Source organism: Dendropsophus ebraccatus, chromosome 14, assembly GCF_027789765.1.
Source record: "Dendropsophus ebraccatus isolate aDenEbr1 chromosome 14, aDenEbr1.pat, whole genome shotgun sequence".
Lineage (NCBI taxonomy): Eukaryota > Metazoa > Chordata > Amphibia > Anura > Hylidae > Dendropsophus > Dendropsophus ebraccatus.
Genome location: NC_091467.1, coordinates 78110343 through 78130635, shown reverse-complemented (window position 1 = coordinate 78130635; position 20293 = coordinate 78110343). Strand labels below are relative to the sequence as shown.

General features: G+C 48.4%; 1 protein-coding gene across 1 annotated transcript in view; it reads left to right on the top strand.

Moving 5' to 3' along the window:
- LOC138771677 (protein-glutamine gamma-glutamyltransferase 5-like) overlaps positions 1–20293 on the top strand; it is an 87478-nt gene that overhangs the window by 42971 nt on the left and 24214 nt on the right. The window contains exons 5-6 of the mRNA XM_069951554.1: positions 1576–1704; positions 19890–20067. Of these exons, the coding sequence (XP_069807655.1) occupies positions 1576–1704; positions 19890–20067 (307 nt within the window). The remainder of the gene's footprint in view (positions 1–1575; positions 1705–19889; positions 20068–20293) is intronic.

Sequence of the window (20293 nt, the reverse complement as noted above, 5' to 3'; positions counted from 1 at the left end):
TCTGTATATATGGGGGTCGGGCACTTATATCTGTATATATGGGGGGGCACTTATATCTGTATATATGGGGGTCGGGCACTTATATCTGTATATATGGGGGTCGGGCACTTATATCTGTATATATGGCGGGCACTTATATCTGTATATATGGGGGTCGGGCACTTATATCTGTATATATGGGGGGGCACTTATATCTGTATATATGGGGGTCGGGCACTTATATCTGTATATATGGGGGTCGGGCACTTATATCTGTATATATGGGGGTCGGGCACTTATATCTGTATATATGGGGGTCGGGCACTTATATCTGTATATATGGGGGGGCACTTATATCTGTATATATGGGGGTCGGGCACTTATATCTGTATATATGGGGGTCGGGCACTTATATCTGTATATATGGGGGTCGGGCACTTATATCTGTATATATGGGGTCGGGCACTTGTATCTGTATATAATCGGGGGGGGCACTTATATCTGTATATATGGGGGTTGGGCACTTATATCTGTATATATGGGGTCGGGCACTTGTATCTGTATATAATCGGGGGGGGCACTTATATCTGTATATATGGGGGTTGGGCACTTATATCTGTATATATGGCGGGCACTTATATCTGTATATATCTGGGGGGGCACTTATATCTGTATATATGGCGGGCACTTATATCTGTATATATGGGGGGGCACTTATATCTGTATATATCTGGGGGGGCACTTATATCTGTATATATGGCGGGCACTTATATCTGTATATATCTGGGGGGGCACTTATATCTGTATATATGGCGGGCACTTATATCTGTATATATGGGGGGGCACTTGTATCTGTATATAATCGGGGGGGGGGGCACTTATATCTGTATATATCTGGGGGGGGGCACTTATATCTGTATATATGGGGGTCGGGCACTTATATCTGTATATATGGGGGGGCACTTATATCTGTATATATGGGGGTCGGGCACTTATATCTGTACATATGGGGGGGCACTTATATCTGTATATATGGGGTCGGGCACTTGTATCTGTATATAATCGGGGGGGGGGCACTTATATCTGTATATATGGCGGGCACTTATATCTGTATATATGGCGGGCACTTATATCTGTATATATCTGGGGGGGCACTTATATCTGTATATATGGGGGGGCACTTGTATCTGTATATAATCGGGGGGGGGGCACTTATATCTGTATATATCCGGGGGAGGGGCTTACAGGGACGTACCTAGGGCTGTACCAGCACTTTTAGCCTCATTGTTCCCTGTAAGAATTGAAGTGGATTAAGTCCAAAATGTATAAGAGGGTGAGGGGCCCCGTGGTGTCCTGCATGAGCAATTGGGGGATATTTTGGTAAAAACCAGGACAGGGCTGGTTTGGGTCATGGTCGGGGGGGGGGGGTTACTAATACTATGATGGGTTTGGGGGACCCCCGCTCAGCAGGTATATGATGTCATGGTCGGGGGGGGGGGGGTTACTAATACTATGATGGGTTTGGGGGACCCCCGCTCAGCAGGTATATGATGTCATGGTCGGGGGGGGGTTACTAATACTATGATGTGTTTGCAGTTTGAAGATGACATCATTGATATCACCCTGAGGCTTCTGGACAAGAATCTGAATTACTTACAGGACGCCTTTAAGGATTTGTCTCTCAGGAAGAGCGCGGTGTATGTGAGCCGTGTGGTGTGCGCCATGGTGAGTGTCAGCAACTGGAAGGAATCACACTTACCTCTATACAACCTGGTACATTAGGTAACACTATACACATATACACATATATACTACACACACATATATACACATATATACTACACACATATATACTACACACACATATATACTACACACATATATACTACACACACATATATACACATATATACTACACACACATATATACACATATATACTACACACACATATACACATATATACTACACACACATATATACACATATATACTACACACACATATATACACATATATACTACACACATGTACTATACACATACTACACACACATATATACATATATACTACACACACATATATACACATATATACTACACACATGTACTATACACATATATACTATACATACATATATACTATACATATATATATATACTATACATACATGTATACTACACATATACAGTCATGGCCAAAAGCTTTGAGAATGACACAAATCTTCTATTTTCCCATGATCCTCTGCCCTCTGGTTTTTCTGTGTGTTTGTCAGATGTTTTTATCACATACAGAAATATAATTACAATCATATTCTGAGTAACAGAATCTTATACTGACAGGTGGATGAGTTACTGCAGCAAGTCTATAATATTTGCAGTGTTGCGGCTTCTTCTTCAGGACTCTGCAATTCTCCCCGGCTGCTCTCACACACCTTCTGGACCAAATCCTGACTGATAGCCGTCCATTCTTGCACAATCAATGCTTGCATTTTGTCAGAATTTGTTGGTTTTTGTTTGTCCACCCGTCTCTTGATGATTGACCACAAGTTCTCAATGGGATTAAGATCTGGGGAGTTTCCAGGCCATGGACCCAAAATCTCTATGTTTTGGTCCCCGAGCCATTTAGTTATCCCCTTTGCTTTATGGCAAGGTGCTCCATCATGCTGCAAAAGGCATTGTTGGTGGCCAAACTGCTCTTGGACGGTTGGGAGAAGTTGCTCTTGGAGGACGTTCTGGTCCCATTCTTTATTCATGGCCGTGTTTTTAGGCTGTGAGACTGTGAGAGAGCCGATTCCCTTGGCTGAGAAGCAACCCCACACATGAATGGTATCAGGATGCCGGTTACGGTTGGCATGAGACAAGACTGGTGGTAGCGCTCACCTCGTCTTCTCCCAATAAGCTGTTATCCAGACAGTGTCGGACTGCGGTACCTTGGGCCCACCAGGGAATATTTTATTCTAGGGGCCCACCCTACATACACCAGATATACCCAGCGCCAAACCTTTCACATTACTAAAGCGACTTTGCACAGTGCTGTGTATGTGACCGCCAATGCGCGCTCACTGTTAGTAACTGGTCAAACACTCTATGACAGATATGGGGTGTTGCAAAACTACAATTCCCATCATGCCTGGACAGCCGAAGGCTAGTGTATAGGAGCTGTCCAGGCATGATGGGAGTTGTAGTTTTGCAACTGCTGGAGGGTGGAAGGTTCCCCATCCCTGTTCTATGCAAACAGCACAGCCGTTCACTTATGTTTCTTGAAAGGTGACGTCCAATGAAAGTAACTGGGAAATTATATGTCATCCTGAAGCTGCTAAATCGGGATACAGACCTCCTGCTCAGGGGCCCACCAAAGGGTACGGCCCACCGGGGGATTCCCCTGCTCCCCTGTGGGCCATATAAACACAAACATATACAGTCATGGCCAAAAGTTTTGAGAATGATACAAATATTAATTATTACAAAGTCTGCTGCTTCAGTTTCTAAAATGACAATTTGCATCATATACTCCAGGATGTTATACAGAGGGATCAGCTTATCAGCAATTACTTGTAAAGTCAATATTTGCCTAGAAAATGAACTTTATCCCCCAAAACACATTTCACCATCATTGCAGCCCGGCCTTACAAGGAGCAGCTAACATTGTTTCAGTGATTGCTCCATTATCACAGGTGTGGGTGTGGGGAGGACAGGGCTGGAGATCAATCTGTCATGATTAAGTAAGAATGACACCACTGGGCACTTTAAAAGGAGGCTGGTGCTTGGCATCATTGTTTCTCTTCTGTTACCATGGTTATCTCTAAAGAAACACGTGCAGTCATCATTGCACCAAGGCCGGGACAAAGAGTAGGCAGGGGTAGGCGATGGCCTAGGGCGCCAAACGTCAGGGGGCGCCATCTGGATGGGTAAGTAATTTATTTACCCATCCATCCTGCCCCCCGCTCGCCCCCCTGCCTGTCTGCTGACCCGCCCTGCACTGTAACTGTTACATACAGCAGCAGGAATAGAGTGTCCAGGAGGTGTAAAGGACCTTTGATGACATCATGCCCATGTGACCAGTGTGGGAGGAGCTATCTTCCTTTGCTAGGCTCTATGAGGCAGCTGGTTTCCTAGGCTGTTTATGAGGCAGTGAGTGCAGTGTATAAGATCAGCAGGAGGTAAGCCACACTGAGGGCACTGGTCAGCAGGGGGAGGGGTAGGGGGAGTGTGCATAGATATGAGATGTTCTGCAGGGGTGTGTGTGTGTGTGTGTGTGTGTGTGCATAGATATGAGATGTTCTGCAGGGGGGGGGTGCATAAATATGAGATGTTCTGCAGGGGTGTGTGGGTGCATAGATATGAGATGTTCTGCAGGGGTGTGTGGGTGCATAAATATGAGATGTTCTGCAGGGGGGGGTGCATAGATATGAGATGTTCTGCAGGGTCAGGGGTGTGTGCATAGATATGAGATGTTCTGCAGGTCAGGGGTGTGTGGGTGCATAGATGTGAGATGTTCTGCAGGTCAGGGGTGTGTGGGTGCATAGATGTGAGATGTTCTGCAGGTCAGGGGTGTGTGGGTGCATAGATGTGAGATGTTCTGAAGGTCAGGGGTGTGTGGGTGCATAGATGTGAGATGTTCTGCAGGTCAGGGGTGTGTGGGTGCATAGATGTGAGATGTTCTGCAGGTCAGGGGTGTGTGGGTGCATAGATGTGAGATGTTCTGCAGGTCAGGGGTGTGTGGGTGCATAGATATGAGATGTTCTGCAGGTCAGGGGTGTGTGGGTGCATAGATATGAGATGTTCTGCAGGTCAGGGGTGTGTGGGTGCATAGATGTGAGATGTTCTGCAGGTCAGGGGTGTGTGGGTGCATATATGTGAGATGTTCTGCAGGTCAGGGGTGTGTGGGTGCATAGATATGAGATGTTCTGCAGGTCAGGGGTGTGTGGGTGCATAGATGTGAGATGTTCTGCAGGTCAGGGGTGTGTGGGTGCATAGATGTGAGATGTTCTGCAGGTTAGGGGTGTGTGGGTGCATAGATATGAGATGTTCTGCAGGGGTGTGTGTGTGCATAGATATGAGATGTTCTGCAGGTGTGTGTGTGTGTGCATAGATATGAGATGTTCTGCAGGTCAGGGGTGTGTGGGTGCATAGATATGAGATGTTCTGCAGGGGTGTGTGTGCGCATAGATATGAGATGTTCTGCAGGTGTGTGTGTGTGTGTGTGCATAGATATGAGATGTTCTGCAGGGGGGGGTGCATAGATATGAGATGTTCTGCAGGGGGGGGTGCATAGATATGAGATGTTCTGCAGGTCAGGGGTGTGTGGGTGCATAGATGTGAGATGTTCTGCAGGTCAGGGGTGTGTGGGTGCATAGATGTGAGATGTTCTGCAGGTCAGGGGTGTGTGGGTGCATAGATATGAGATGTTCTGCAGGTCAGGGGTGTGTGGGTGCATAGATATGAGATGTTCTGCAGGTCAGGGGTGTGTGGGTGCATAGATATGAGATGTTCTGCAGGTCAGGGGTGTGTGGGTGCATAGATGTGAGATGTTCTGCAGGTCAGGGGTGTGTGGGTGCATAGATATGAGATGTTCTGCAGGGTCAGGGGTGTGTGGGTGCACTGTTATGTGATGCTCTGCAGGGTCAGGGGTGTGTTGGTGCACTGTTATGCGATGGGGAGAGCGGCCTCTTGTGACCGCAGGTAACTCTGCCACAAGAGTGCAGTGAAGAGAAGACGCATGGCCCAGGTGAGTATAAGTGGGGTTTTTTTTGTCTGTTTTGGAGAATTACTGTTATATGGGAAGGGTTAGGGAGCACACAGGGGTCTATATATAACTGGGGGAGCACACAGGGGTCTATATATAACTGGAGGCAGCACACAGGGGTCTATATATAACTGGAGGAGCACACAGGGGTCTATATATAACTGGAGGCAGCACACAGGGGTCTATATATAACTGGGGGCAGCACACAGGGGGTCTATGTATAACTGGGGGCAGCACACAGGGGGTCTATGTATAACTGGGGGCAGCACACAGGGGATTTATATATATAACTGGGGGAGCACACAGGGTCTATATACTTCTGGGAGAGCACACAGGGGTTCTATATACTTCTGGGGAGCACACAGGGGGTCTATATATAACTGGAGGAGCACACAGGGGGGTTATATATAACTGGAGGAGCACACAGGGGTCTATATATAACTGGAGGAGCACACAGGGGTCTATATATAACTGGAGGAGCACACAGGGGTCTATATATAACTGGAGGCAGCACACAGGGGTCTATATATAACTGGGGGCAGCACACAGGGGGGTTATATATAACTGGAGGAGCACACAGGGGTCTATATATAACTGGAGGAGCACACAGGGGTCTATATATAACTGGAGGCAGCACACAGGGGTCTATATATAACTGGGGGCAGCACACAGGGGGGTTATATATAACTGGGGGAGCACACAGGGGGTCTATGTATAACTGGAGGAGCACACAGGGGGTCTATGTATAACTGGGGGCAGCACACAGGGGTTCTATATATAACTGGGGTAGCACACAGGGGGTCTATATATAACTGGAGGAGCACACAGGGGGTCTATGTATAACTGGGGGCAGCACACAGGGGTTCTATATATAACTGGGGTAGCACACAGGGGGTCTATATATAACTGGGGGAGAACACAGGGGTCTATATATAACTGGGGGAGCACACAGGGGGTCTATATATAACTGGGGGAGCACACAGGGGGTCTATATATAACTGGGGGAGAACACAGGGGTCTATATATAACTGGGGGAGCACACAGGGGTCTATATATAACTGGAGGAGCACACAGGGGGTCTATGTATAACTGGGGGCAGCACACAGGGGGTCTATATATAACTGGAGGAGCACACAGGGGTCTATATATAACTGGAGGAGCACACAGGGGGTCTATGTATAACTGGGGGAGCACACAGGGGTCTATATATAACTGGAGGAGCACACAGGGGGTCTATGTATAACTGGGGGAGCACACAGGGGGTCTATATATAACTGGGGGAGCACACAGCGGGTCTATATATAACTGGAAGAGCACACAGGGGTCTATATATAACTGGGGGAGCACACAGCGGGTCTATATATAACTGGGGGAGCACACAGGGCTCTATATATAACTGGGGGAGCACACAGGGGGTCTATATATAACTGGGGGCAGCACACAGGGGGTCTATATATAACTGGAGGAGCACACAGGGGGTCTATATATAACTGGGGAGCACACAGGGGGTCTATATATAACTGGAGGAGCACATAGGGGGTCTATATATAACTGGGGAGCACAAAGGGGGTCTATATATAACTGGGGGAGAACACAGGGGTCTATATATAACTGGTGCAGCACACAGGGGGTCTATATATAACTGGAAGAGCACACAGGGGGTCTATGTATAACTGGGGGAGCACACAGGGGGTCTATATATAACTGGAGGAGCACACAGGGGTCTATATATAACTGGAGGAGCACACAGGGGTCTATATATAACTGGGGGCAGCACACAGGGGGGCTATAACTGGGGGAGCACACAGGGGGTCTATGTATAACTGGGGGAGCACACAGCGGGTCTATATATAACTGGAAGAGCACACAGGGGGTCTATATATAACTGGAGGAGCACACAGGGGTCTATATATAACTGGAGGAGCACACAGGGGGTCTATATATAACTGGAGGAGCACACAGGGGTCTATATATAACTGGAGGAGCACACAGGGGTCTATATATAACTGGAGGAGCACACAGGGGTCTATATATAACTGGAGGAGCACACAGGGGGTCTATGTATAACTGGGGGCAGCACACAGGAGGTCTATATATAACTGGGGGAGCACACAGGGCTCTATATATAACTGGGGGCAGCACACAGGGGTCTATATATAACTGGGGGCAGCACACTGGGGTCTATATATAACTGGGGGCAGCACACAGGGGGTCTATATATAACTGGGGGCAGCACACGGGGGCTATATATAACTGGAGAGCACACAGGGGGGTTATATATAACTGGGGGAGCACACAGGGGGTCTATATATAACTGGGGGCAGCACACAGGGGTCTATATATAACTGGGGTAGCACACAGGGGGTCTATATATAACTGGAGGAGCACACAGCGGGTCTATATATAACTGGGGGCAGCACACAGGGGGTCTATATATAACTGGGGGAGAACACAGGGGTCTATATATAACTGGGGGAGAACACAGGGGTCTATATATAACTGGAGGAGCACACAGGGGGTCTATATATAACTGGGGGAGCACACAGCGGGTCTATATATAACTGGAGGAGCACACAGGGGGTCTATATATAACTGGGGGAGCACACAGGGGTCTATATATAACTGGAGGAGCACACAGGGGTCTATATATAACTGGGGAGCACACAGGGGGTCTATATATAACTGGAGGAGCACACAGGGGGTCTATGTATAACTGAGGCAGCACACAGGGGGTCTATATATAACTGGGGGAGCACACAGGGGTCTATATATAACTGGAGGAGCACACAGGGGGTCTATATATAACTGGGGGCAGCACACAGGGGGTCTATGTATAACTGGGGGCAGCACACAGGGGTCTATATATAACTGGGGGAGCACACAGGGGTCTATATATAACTGGGGGAGCACACAGGGGTCTATATATAACTGGAGAGCACACAGGGGGGCTATATATAACTGGAGGAGCACACAGGGGGTCTATGTATAACTGGGGGAGCACACAGGGGGTCTATATATAACTGGGGGAGCACACAGGGGTCTATATATAACTGGGGGAGCACACAGGGGGTCTATATATAACTGGGGGAGCACACAGGGGTCTATATATAACTGGGGGCAGCACACAGGGGTCTATATATAACTGGGGGCAGCACACAGGGGGTCTATGTATAACTGGGGGAGCACACAGGGGGTCTGTATATAACTGGGGGCAGCACACTGGGGGTCTATATATAACTGGGGGCAGCACACAGGGGGTCTATGTATAACTGGGGGAGCACACAGGGGTCTATATATAACTGGGGCAGCACACAGGGGGTCTATGTATAACTGGGGGCAGCACACAGGGGATTTATATATATATAACTGGGGGAGCACACGGGGTCTATATACTTCTGGGAGAGCACACAGGGGTTCTATATACTTCTGGAGAGCACACAGGGGGTCTATATATTTATGGGGGAGCACTCAGAGGGTCTATATATTTCTGGGGGCAGCACACAGCAGTCTATACTATATTGGGGCTGCACAGAGGGGCTTTACTACAATACTGGGGCACAGGGACACTTTAAAACTATGGGGGCACAGAGAAGTGTAACTACTATATAGGGGTACAGAGGGGGGTAACTACTGTATGTGTTGGAGCCTAAAATGTTTCTCTGACAGATTCTGGAGAGAAGATTCACAGCCAGAAGACGACTTCTAGGTGGCCCAGGCTGGATGGAGAGAAAAAGAAAATGTGACAGATCGGAGAAGACGGCCCATGTGAGTCACTGGATGTAACTGCTCAGTTATAGGGTTGTAGTGATAGGGGTCATGGTGTGGCGGTATTATGGAATGGTATCATTGCGGATATCTTTCTGTTCTGTTCAGTGCAGTTTTCATGTAATATGTAATCACTGTATGGTGGAAATAGTGTTATAAGGTAACTACTGTATGTATTGGGGCTCTTAATACAGTGTGGGGGTACATTCAGGGCATTATACTGTGCGGGGAGCACCAATTCTAATGTGGGGGGGGGGGCGCCATTTGCCTTCTCTGCCTAGGGCACCAAAACTCCTTGTCCCGGCCCTGCATTGCACTGCACAAAAATGTCCTAACAGGGAAGAGTATCGCAGCTAGAGAGATTGCACCTCAGTCACCAATCTATCGCATCATCAAGAACTTCAAGGAGAGAGGTTCCATTGTTGCCAAAAAGGCTCCAGGGCACCCAAGACCAGCAAGTGCCAGGACCGTCTCTTAGAAGTGTGGTCAGCAGCGGGATGGGACTACCAGCAGTGCAGAGCTTGGTCAGGAATGGCAGCAGGCAGGTGTGAGGGCATCTGCACTGTGCACTGTGAGACTGCGGAGACTCTTGGAGCAAGGCCTGGTCTCAAGGAGGGCAGCAAAGAAGCCACTTCTCTCCAGAAAAACATCAGGGACAGACTGATATTCTGCAAAAGGTGCAGGGAGTGGACTGCTGAGGACTGGGGGAAAGGTGCAGGGAGAGGACTGCTGAGGACTGGGGGAAAGGTCCAGGGAGTGGGCTGCTGAGGACTGGGGGAAAGGTCCAGGGAGTGGACTGCAGAGGACTGGGGGAAAGGTCCAGGGAGTGGACTGCTGAGGACTGGGGGAAAGGTGCAGGGAGTGGACTGCTGAGGACTGGGGGAAAGGTGCAGGGAGTGGACTGCTGAGGACTGGGGGAAAGGTCCAGGGAGTGGACTGCTGAGGACTGGGGGAAAGGTCCAGGGAGTGGACTGCTGAGGACTGGGGGAAAGGTCCAGGGAGTGGACTGCAGAGGACTGGGGGAAAGGTCCAGGGAGTGGACTGCTGAGGACTGGGGGAAAGGTGCAGGGAGTGGACTGCTGAGGACTGGGGGAAAGGTCCAGGGAGTGGACTGCTGAGGACTGGGGGAAAGGTCCAGGGAGTGGACTGCTGAGGACTGGGGGAAAGGTGCAGGGAGTGGACTGCTGAGGACTGGGGGAAAGGTACAGGGAGCGGACTGCTGAGGACTGGGGGAAAGGTCCAGGGAGCGGACTGCTGAGGACTGGGGGAAAGGTCCAGGGAGCGGACTGCTGAGGACTGGGGGAAAGGTCCAGGGAGTGGACTGCAGAGGACTGGGGGAAAGGTCCAGGGAGTGGACTGCTGAGGACTGGGGGAAAGGTCCAGGGAGCGGACAGCTGAGGACTGGGGGAAAGGTCCAGGGAGTGGACTGCTGAGGACTGGGGGAAAGGTCCAGGAAGAGGACTGCTGAGGACTGGGGAAAAGGTACAGAAAGCGGATGGCTGAGGACTGGGGAAAAGGTACAGAAAGCGGATGGCTGAGGACTGGGGGAAAGGTCCAGGGAGCGGACTGCTGAGGACTGGGGGAAAGGTACAGGGAGCGGACTGCTGAGGACTGGGGGAAAGGTCCAGGGAGCGGACAGCTGAGGACTGGGGGAAAGGTCCAGGGAGTGGACTGCTGAGGACTGGGGGAAAGGTACAGGGAGCGGACGGCTGAGGACTGGGGGAAAGGTGCAGGGAGCGGATGGCTGAGGACTGGGGGAAAGGTACAGGGAGCGGACTGCTGAGGACTGGGGGAAAGGTCCAGGGAGGGGACGGCTGAGGACTGGGGGAAAGGTCCAGGGAGCGGACTGCTGAGGACTGGGAGAAAGGTCCAGGGAGCGGACTGCTGAGGACTGGGGGAAAGGTCCAGGGAGCGGACTGCTGAGGACTGGGGGAAAGGTCCAGGGAGTGGACTGCTGAGGACTGGGAGAAAGTCCAGGGAGCGGAATGCTGAGGACTGGGGGAAAGGTCCAGGGAGTGGACTGCTGAGGACTGGGGGATAGGTCCAGGGAGTGGACTGCTGAGGACTGGGGGAAAGGTCCAGGGAGTGGACTGCTGAGGACTGGGGGAAAGGTCCAGGGAGTGGACTGCTGAGGACTGGGGGAAAGGTCCAGGGAGTGGACTGCTGAGGACTGGGGGAAAGGTCCAGGGAGTGGACTGCTGAGGACTGGGGGAAAGGTCCAGGGAGTGGACTGCTGAGGACTGGGGAAAGGTCCAGGAAGTGGACTGCTGAGGACTGGGGGAAAGGTGCAGGGAGTGGACTGCTGAGGACTGGGGGAAAGGTGCAGGGAGCGGACTGCTGAGGACTGGGGGAAAGGTCCAGGGAGTGGACTGCTGAGGACTGGGGGAAAGGTGCAGGGAGCGGACTGCTGAGGACTGGGGGAAAGGTCCAGGGAGCGGACTGCTGAGGACTGGGGGAAAGTCATTGTCTCTAATGAATCCCCTTTCTGATTGTTTGGGACATCTGGAAAACAGCTTATTGGGAGAAGACGAGGTGAGCGCTACCACCAGTCTTGTCTCATGCCAACTGTAACCGGCATCCTGAAACCATTCATGTGTGGGGTTGCTTCTCAGCCAAGGGAATCGGCTCTCTCACAGTCTCACAGCCTAAAAACACGGCCATGAATAAAGAATGGGACCAGAACATCCTCCAAGAGCAACTTCTCCCAACCGTCCAAGAGCAGTTTGGCCACCAACAATGCCTTTTCCAGCATGATGGAGCACCTTGCCATAAAGAAAAGGGGATAACTAAATGGCTCGGGGACCAAAACATAGAGATTTTGGGTCCATGGCCTGGAAACTCCCCAGATCTTAATCCCATTGAGAACTTGTGGTCAATCATCAAGAGACGGGTGGACAAACAAAAACCAACAAATTCTGACAAAATACAAGTATTGATTGTGCGAGAATGGACGGCTATCAGTCAGGATTTGGTCCAGAAGTTGATGAGAGCAGCCGGGGAGAATTGCAGAGGTCCTGAAGAAGAAGCCGCAACACTGCAAATACTATAGACTTGCTGCAGTAACTCATCTACCTGTCAGTATAAGCTTCTGTTACTCAGAATATGATTGCAATTATATTTCTGTATGTGATAAAAACATCTGACAAACACACAGAAAACCAGAGGGCAGAGGATCATGGGAAAATAGAAGATTTGTGTCATTCTCAAAACTTGTGGCCATGACTGTACACATATGTTTACACTATACACATATATACATATATACACACAAATATACTATACACATATATACTATACACACATATACACAAATATACTATACACATATACACTATACACATATATACTATACACATATATACTATACACATATACACTATACACATATATACTATACACATATATACTATACACATATACACTATACACATATATACTATACACACATATACACAAATATACTATACACATATATACTATACACATATATACTATACACATATACACTATACACATATATACTATACACATACACTATACACACATATACACAAATATACTATACACATATACACTATACACATATATACTATACACACATATACACAAATATACTATACACATATATACTATACACATACACACATATACACATATATACTATACACACATATACACAAATATACTATACACATATATACTATACACATACACACATATACACATATATACTATACACACATATACACAAATATACTATACACACTGTGGGGATGAGTACAAATGACAATCTAAAAGTCTTTCTCAATATGCAGTTTAGCCACCAGCCGTCCTTTTATTTCCAGCATAGAAGATACAACTAAGACACTAATGGCGACTTCAGCAGAACAGAATATAAATCCAAGTGGACGTCACAAACTCACAAGTCCTTTTCAGTTTCGGGTTCACCCGCTAGGATGTGGAAAGGTGGGATGGCACAGCTTCCAGACACCCACCAGCTTCCAGACACCCACCAGCTTCCAGACACCCACCAGCTTCCAGACACCCAGCAGCTTCCAGACACCCACCAGCTTCCAGACACCCACCAGCTTCCAGACACCCAGCAGCTTACAGACACCCAGCAGCTTACAGACACCCAGCAGCTTCCAGACACCCACCAGCTTCCAGACACCCACCAGCTTCCAGACACCCACCAGCTTCCAGACACCCAGCAGCTTCCAGACACCCACCAGCTTCCAGACACCCACCAGCTTCCAGACACCCACCAGCTTCCAGACACCCACCAGCTTCCAGACACCCAGCAGCTTCCAGACACCCACCAGCTTCCAGACACCCAGCAGCTTCCAGACACCCACCAGCTTCCAGACACCCACCAGCTTACAGACACCCAGCAGCTTCCAGACACCCACCAGCTTCCAGACACCCACCAGCTTACAGACACCCACCAGCTTACAGACACCCAGCAGCTTCCAGACACCCAGCAGCTTCCAGACACCCACCAGCTTACAGACACCCAGCAGCTTCCAGACACCCACCAGCTTACAGACACCCACCAGCTTACAGACAACCAGCAGCTTCCAGACACCCACCAGCTTCCAGACACCCAGCAGCTTCCAGACACCCACCAGCTTCCAGACACCCACCAGCTTCCAGACACCCAGCAGCTTCCAGACACCCACCAGCTTACAGACACCCACCAGCTTCCAGACACCCACCAGCTTCCAGACACCCAGCAGTTTACAGACACCCAGCAGCTTCCAGACACCCACCAGCTTACAGACACCCACCAGCTTCCAGACACCCACCAGCTTCCAGACACCCACCAGCTTACAGACACCCAGCAGCTTACAGACACCCAGCAGCTTCCAGACACCCAGCAGCTTCCAGACACCCAGCAGCTTCCAGACACCCAGCAGCTTCCAGACACCCAGCAGCTTCCAGACACCCACCAGCTTCCAGACACCCAGCAGCTTCCAGACACCCAGCAGCTTCCAGACACCCACCAGTTTACAGATACCCAGCAGCTTCCAGACACCCAGCAGCTTCCAGACACCCAGCAGCTTACAGACACCCACCAGCTTCCAGACACCCACCAGCTTCCAGACACCCACCAGCTTCCAGATACCCACCAGTTTACAGACACCCACCAGCTTCCAGACACCCACCAGCTTCCAGACACCCACCAGCTTCCAGATACCCAGCAGCTTCCAGACACCCACCAGCTTACAGACACCCAGCAGCTTCCAGACACCCAGCAGCTTCCAGACACCCAGCAGCTTCCCAGCTGACACACTCCAGCACTGCAAGTCCCACAAACTCCACACATATGAACTATACACACATATATATACTATACACATATATATACTCTACACACATATATACTATATACACATATATACTATACACACATATGTACTATACACATATATACTATACACACATATGTACTATACACACATATATATACTATACACATATATATACTCTACACACATATATACAACACACATATGTACTATACACACATATATACTATACACACATATGTATTATACACACATATACACTATACACATATGTACTATACACATATACACTATACACACATATATACTATACACACATATGTACTATACACACATATACACTATACACATATGTACTATACACATATACACTATACACACATATATACTATACACATATATATACTATACACACATATACACTATACACATATGTACTATACACACATATATACTATACACACATATGTACACATATATACTACACACACACATATATATACACATATACTATACACACATATACAGATATACATATACACACATCTACACATACATACACATATATACTACACACACACATATATATACACACATATATATACACACATATACACATATACAGATATACATATACACACATATACACATACATACACATATAGGCTATGTTCACACTACGTACCATTCCGGCCGCACTTCTTACGCCGCCATACATGTGCGGCTGAAATTACGGCCGTGGGAAAAATCGTCATGCAGCCGGATGCGTACGAACCGCGAACATACGCCCGTAGTACAGTTCTGCTTCCCTAGCTTGTTTCGCAGCGATCTGAGGCAGGTCATTTACTTGGAAATCTTCGCCCAATAAAACTCACAGAACCTTTTGGATCTAAAAATCAAGTTCAATTTGACTGAAATAAGTTCTCCGTACGGGACCGCATGGAAATCCACGGCCGTGAGTGCGAACATTTCCGTCCTCAAACAATGGTCGTGTTCATTTTTCCCGGCGCCGTATACAACCGGCCGTAAGCTCATACGTAGTGTGCACTGTGCGGCCGTATATCGTACACTTCCCAGCGAACGCAACAACCTCAAAACTACAGGTGTATATTCGCGTTTCGCACTACGAGCGGAAATATACGTAGTGTGAACATAGCCATACACTATACACAAATACACTATACACATATACACAGATCCTTGTGGAAACAGCGGAATCCCCTTTATGACGCACAGTCCTCAATTAGGTTGGCTAACACCCAATACGTAGTCCAAGAAAAAGGTTGGGAAGACAGCGTCTTTTTGTAGATTAAAAAGATTTCTTTATTTTGCCATATGCATACACAGAAAAATTACGACGTTTCGGCTCTTCTAATACATCCTGAGCCTTCCTCAAGTATGAGTACTTGAGGAAGGCTCAGGATGTATTAGAAGAGCCGAAACGTCGTAATTTTTCTGTGTGTGCATATGGCAAAATAAAGAAATCTTTTTAATCTACAAAAAGACGCTGTCTTCCCAACCTTTTTCTTACACTATACACATACACACATATATACAAATATACACATACACACACATACACACTATACATACATATACACTATACATACATATACACTATACACATATACACTATACACATACACACATATATACAAATATACACATACACACTATACATACATATACACTATACACACATATACACTATACACACATATTAACACACACATATATATATACATAAATACACATACACACTATACATACATATACACTATACATATACACTATACACACATATACACTATACACACATATACACTATACACACATATTAACACACACATATATATATATATATACATATATACACATACATACTATACACACATATACACATACATATATACACATATACACCATCCCGCTGTCCAGACATAGACTGTATCCACCTACTCCGGGGAGCGGCAAGACAGCGGGATGGGTCAGCTTGGTACGAATACAGCCGCTTAGCTGATCTCTATTATACACATTGGGGAAAAGTAATGTTGTGCTGTATCAGCCAGACGCTTCACCTCACCCCTGATCTGCGACCCCTGATCTGCGACCCCTGATCTACCATCCCCAATGATCTGTGACCCCTGATCTACGACCCTTATCTGCTATTGTGCGGTCGTCCGTCCTGGTTGTTTGGTTGTCAGTCCTGGTTGCGTATTGTGTGGTTGTCTGTCCTGGTTGCGTATTGTGTGGTTGTCTGTCCTGGTTGCGTATTGTGTGGTTGTCTGTCCTGGTTGCGTATTGTGCGGTCGTCCGTTTTGGTGGTGTGGTTGACCGTCCTGGTTGTGTATTGTGTGGTTGTCCGTCCTGGATGTGTATTGTGTGGTTGTCCGTCCTGGTTGTGTGGTTGTCCATCCTGGTTGTGTAATGTGTGGTTGTCCATCCTGGTTGTCTATTGTGTGGTTGTCTGTCCTGGTTGTGTATTGTGTTGTTGTCCGTCCTGGTTGTGTGGTTGTCCGTCCTGGTTGTGTGGTTGTCCGTCTTGGTTGTGTAATGTGTGGTTGTCTGTCCTGGTTGCGTATTGTGTGGTTGTCCGTCCTGGTTGTGTAATGTGTGGTTGTCTGTCCTGGTTGTGTATTGTGTGGTTGTCCGTCCTGGTTGTGTGGTTGTCCGTCCTGGTTGCGTATTGTGTGGTTGTCTGTCCTGGTTGCGTATTGTGTGGTTGTCTGTCCTGGTTGCGTATTGTGCGGTCGTCCGTTCTGGTGGTGTGGTTGACCGTCCTGGTTGTGTATTGTGTGGTTGTCCGTCCTGGTTGTGTATTGTGTGGTTGTCCGTCCTGAATGTGTATTGTGTGGTTGTCCGTCCTGGTTGTGTGGTTGTCCATCCTGGTTGTCTATTGTGTGGTTGTCTGTCCTGGTTGTGTATTGTGTTGTTGTCCGTCCTGGTTGTGTGGTTGTCCGTCCTGGTTGTGTGGTTGTCCGTCTTGGTTGCGTATTGTGTGGTTGTCTGTCCTGGTTGCGTATTGTGTGGTTGTCTGTCCTGGTTGCGTATTGTGCGGTCGTTCGTTCTGGTGGTGTGGTTGACCGTCCTGGTTGTGTATTGTGTGGTTGTCCGTCCTGGTTGTGTATTGTGTGGTTGTCCGTCCTGGATGTGTATTGTGTGGTTGTCCGTCCTGGTTGTGTGGTTGTCCATCCTGGTTGTGTAATGTGTGGTTGTCCATCCTGGTTGTGTATTGTGTGGTTGTCTGTCCGGGTTGTGTATTGTGTTGTTGTCCGTCCTGGTTGTGTGGTTGTCCGTCCTGGTTGTGTGGTTGTCCGTCTTGGTTGCGTATTGTGTGGTTGTCTGTCCTGGTTGCGTATTGTGTGGTTGTCTGTCCTGGTTGTGTATTGTGCGGTCGTCCGTTCTGGTGGTGTGGTTGTCCGCCCTGGTTGTGTATTGTGTGGTTGTCCGTTCTGGTGGTGTGGTTGTCCGTCCTGGTTGTGTATTGTGTGGTTGTCTGTCCTGGTTGTGTATTGTGCGGTTGTCCGTTCTGGTGGTGTGGTTGTCCGTCCTGGTTGTGTATTGTGTGGTTGTCCGTCCTGGTTGTGTATTGTGTGGTTGTCCGTCCTGGTTGTGTATTGTGTGGTTGTCCGTCCTGGTTGTGTATTGTGTGGTTGTCCGTCCTGGTTGTGTATTGTGTGGTTGTCCGTCCTAGTTGTGTATTGTGTGGTTGTCCGTCCTGGTTGTATATTGTGTGGTTGTCCGTCCTAATTGTGTATTGTGCGGTTGTCCGTCCTGGTTGTGTACTGTGTGGTTGTCCGTCCCGGTTGTGCGGTTGTCCATCCTGGTTGTGCGGTTGTCCGTCCTGGTTGTGTATTGTGTGGTTGTCCGTCCTGGATGTGTATTGTGCGGTTGTCCGTCCTGGTTGTGTATTGTGTGGTTGTCCGTCCTGGTTGTGTATTGTGTGGTTGTCCGTCCTGGTTGTGTATTGTGTGGTTGTCCGTCCCGGTTGTGTATTGTGTGGTTGTCCGTCCTGGTTGTGTATTGTGTGGTTGTCCGTCCTGGTTGTGTAATGTGTGGTTGTCCGTCCTGGATGTGTATTGTGCGGTTGTCCATCCTGGTTGTGCGGTTGTCCGTTCTGGTTGTGTATTGTGTGGTTGTCCGTCCTGGTTGTGTATTGTGTGGTTGTCCGTCCTGGTTGTATATTGTGTGGTTGTCCGTCCCGGTTGTGCGGTTGTCCATCCTGGTTGTGCGGTTGTCCGTCCTGGTTGTGTATTGTGTGGTTGTCCGTCCTGGTTGTGTAATGTGTGGTTGTCCGTCCTGGTTGTGTATTGTGTGGTTGTCCGTCCCGGTTGTGTGGTTGTCCATCCTGGTTGTGCGGTTGTCCGTCCTGGTTGTGTATTGTGTGGTTGTCCGTCCTGGTTGTGTATTGTGTGGTTGTCCGTCCCGGTTGTGCGGTTGTCCATCCTGGTTGTGCGGTTGTCCGTCCTGGTTGTGTATTGTGTGGTTGTCCGTCCTGGTTGTATATTGTGTGGTTGTCCGTCCCGGTTGTGTGGTTGTCCATCCTGGTTGTGCGGTTGTCCGTCCTGGTTGTGTATTGTGTGGTTGTCCGTCCCGGTTGTGCGGTTGTCCATCATGGTTGTGCGGTTGTCCGTCCTGGTTGCTCAATACTACAAGTCCCAGAATGCATTGCTTTCTCAGCTCTTCCTCACAGTCCTCCCACCCTGCCCACTCTCTTCCCACAGCACCCCTGCCACGTCTTCACCCTAAGCTGTTGCAGAACATCTCACTGCAGACTATCGCCGTCAGTCAGGTTGCAGCACTTGCGGCTTCACCCCTGGACCGTTCCCATCTTGTGGACCCTCGCGGTTCCGTTCTGTTGGGATCTTATTATAATGTCTGAGTCCTCTGTGAGTCTGGGAGGCCGGTCAGACCCCGACTAGTCAGCAGGTCCCCCCATGACTATCCGATACCCCCCCAAACCTACACAACACTCCAGGTGGTGTCACTGAAGAATCCCTTTAAGATTATTATAAAACAGGAGGAAGTATTTGCGGCAGCACCTGATATAATTATTATTATTATTATTAATATTATTATTATTATTATAGATCAACTCTAATGACGACTCTGGGGTCCTGCAAGGAAACTGGAGCGAAGATTATAAGAATGGCGTCAGTCCGTCTGCGTGGAGCGGGAGCGCCGATATTCTAAGGAGATGGTACAAGAGGGACGGAGAGCCGGTCAGATACGGCCAGTGCTGGGTCTTCGCTGCCGTCATGTGTACAGGTAGAGTGAGGCGTATACACATACATAGCACATATATACACATATATATATACACACACACATACCTACACATACATATACACACACATAGCACATACATATATACACACATAGCACATATATACACATACATATATACACACACACACACCTATATATATATATATATATACACACACACACATAGCACATATATACACACACATATATACACACACACACACCT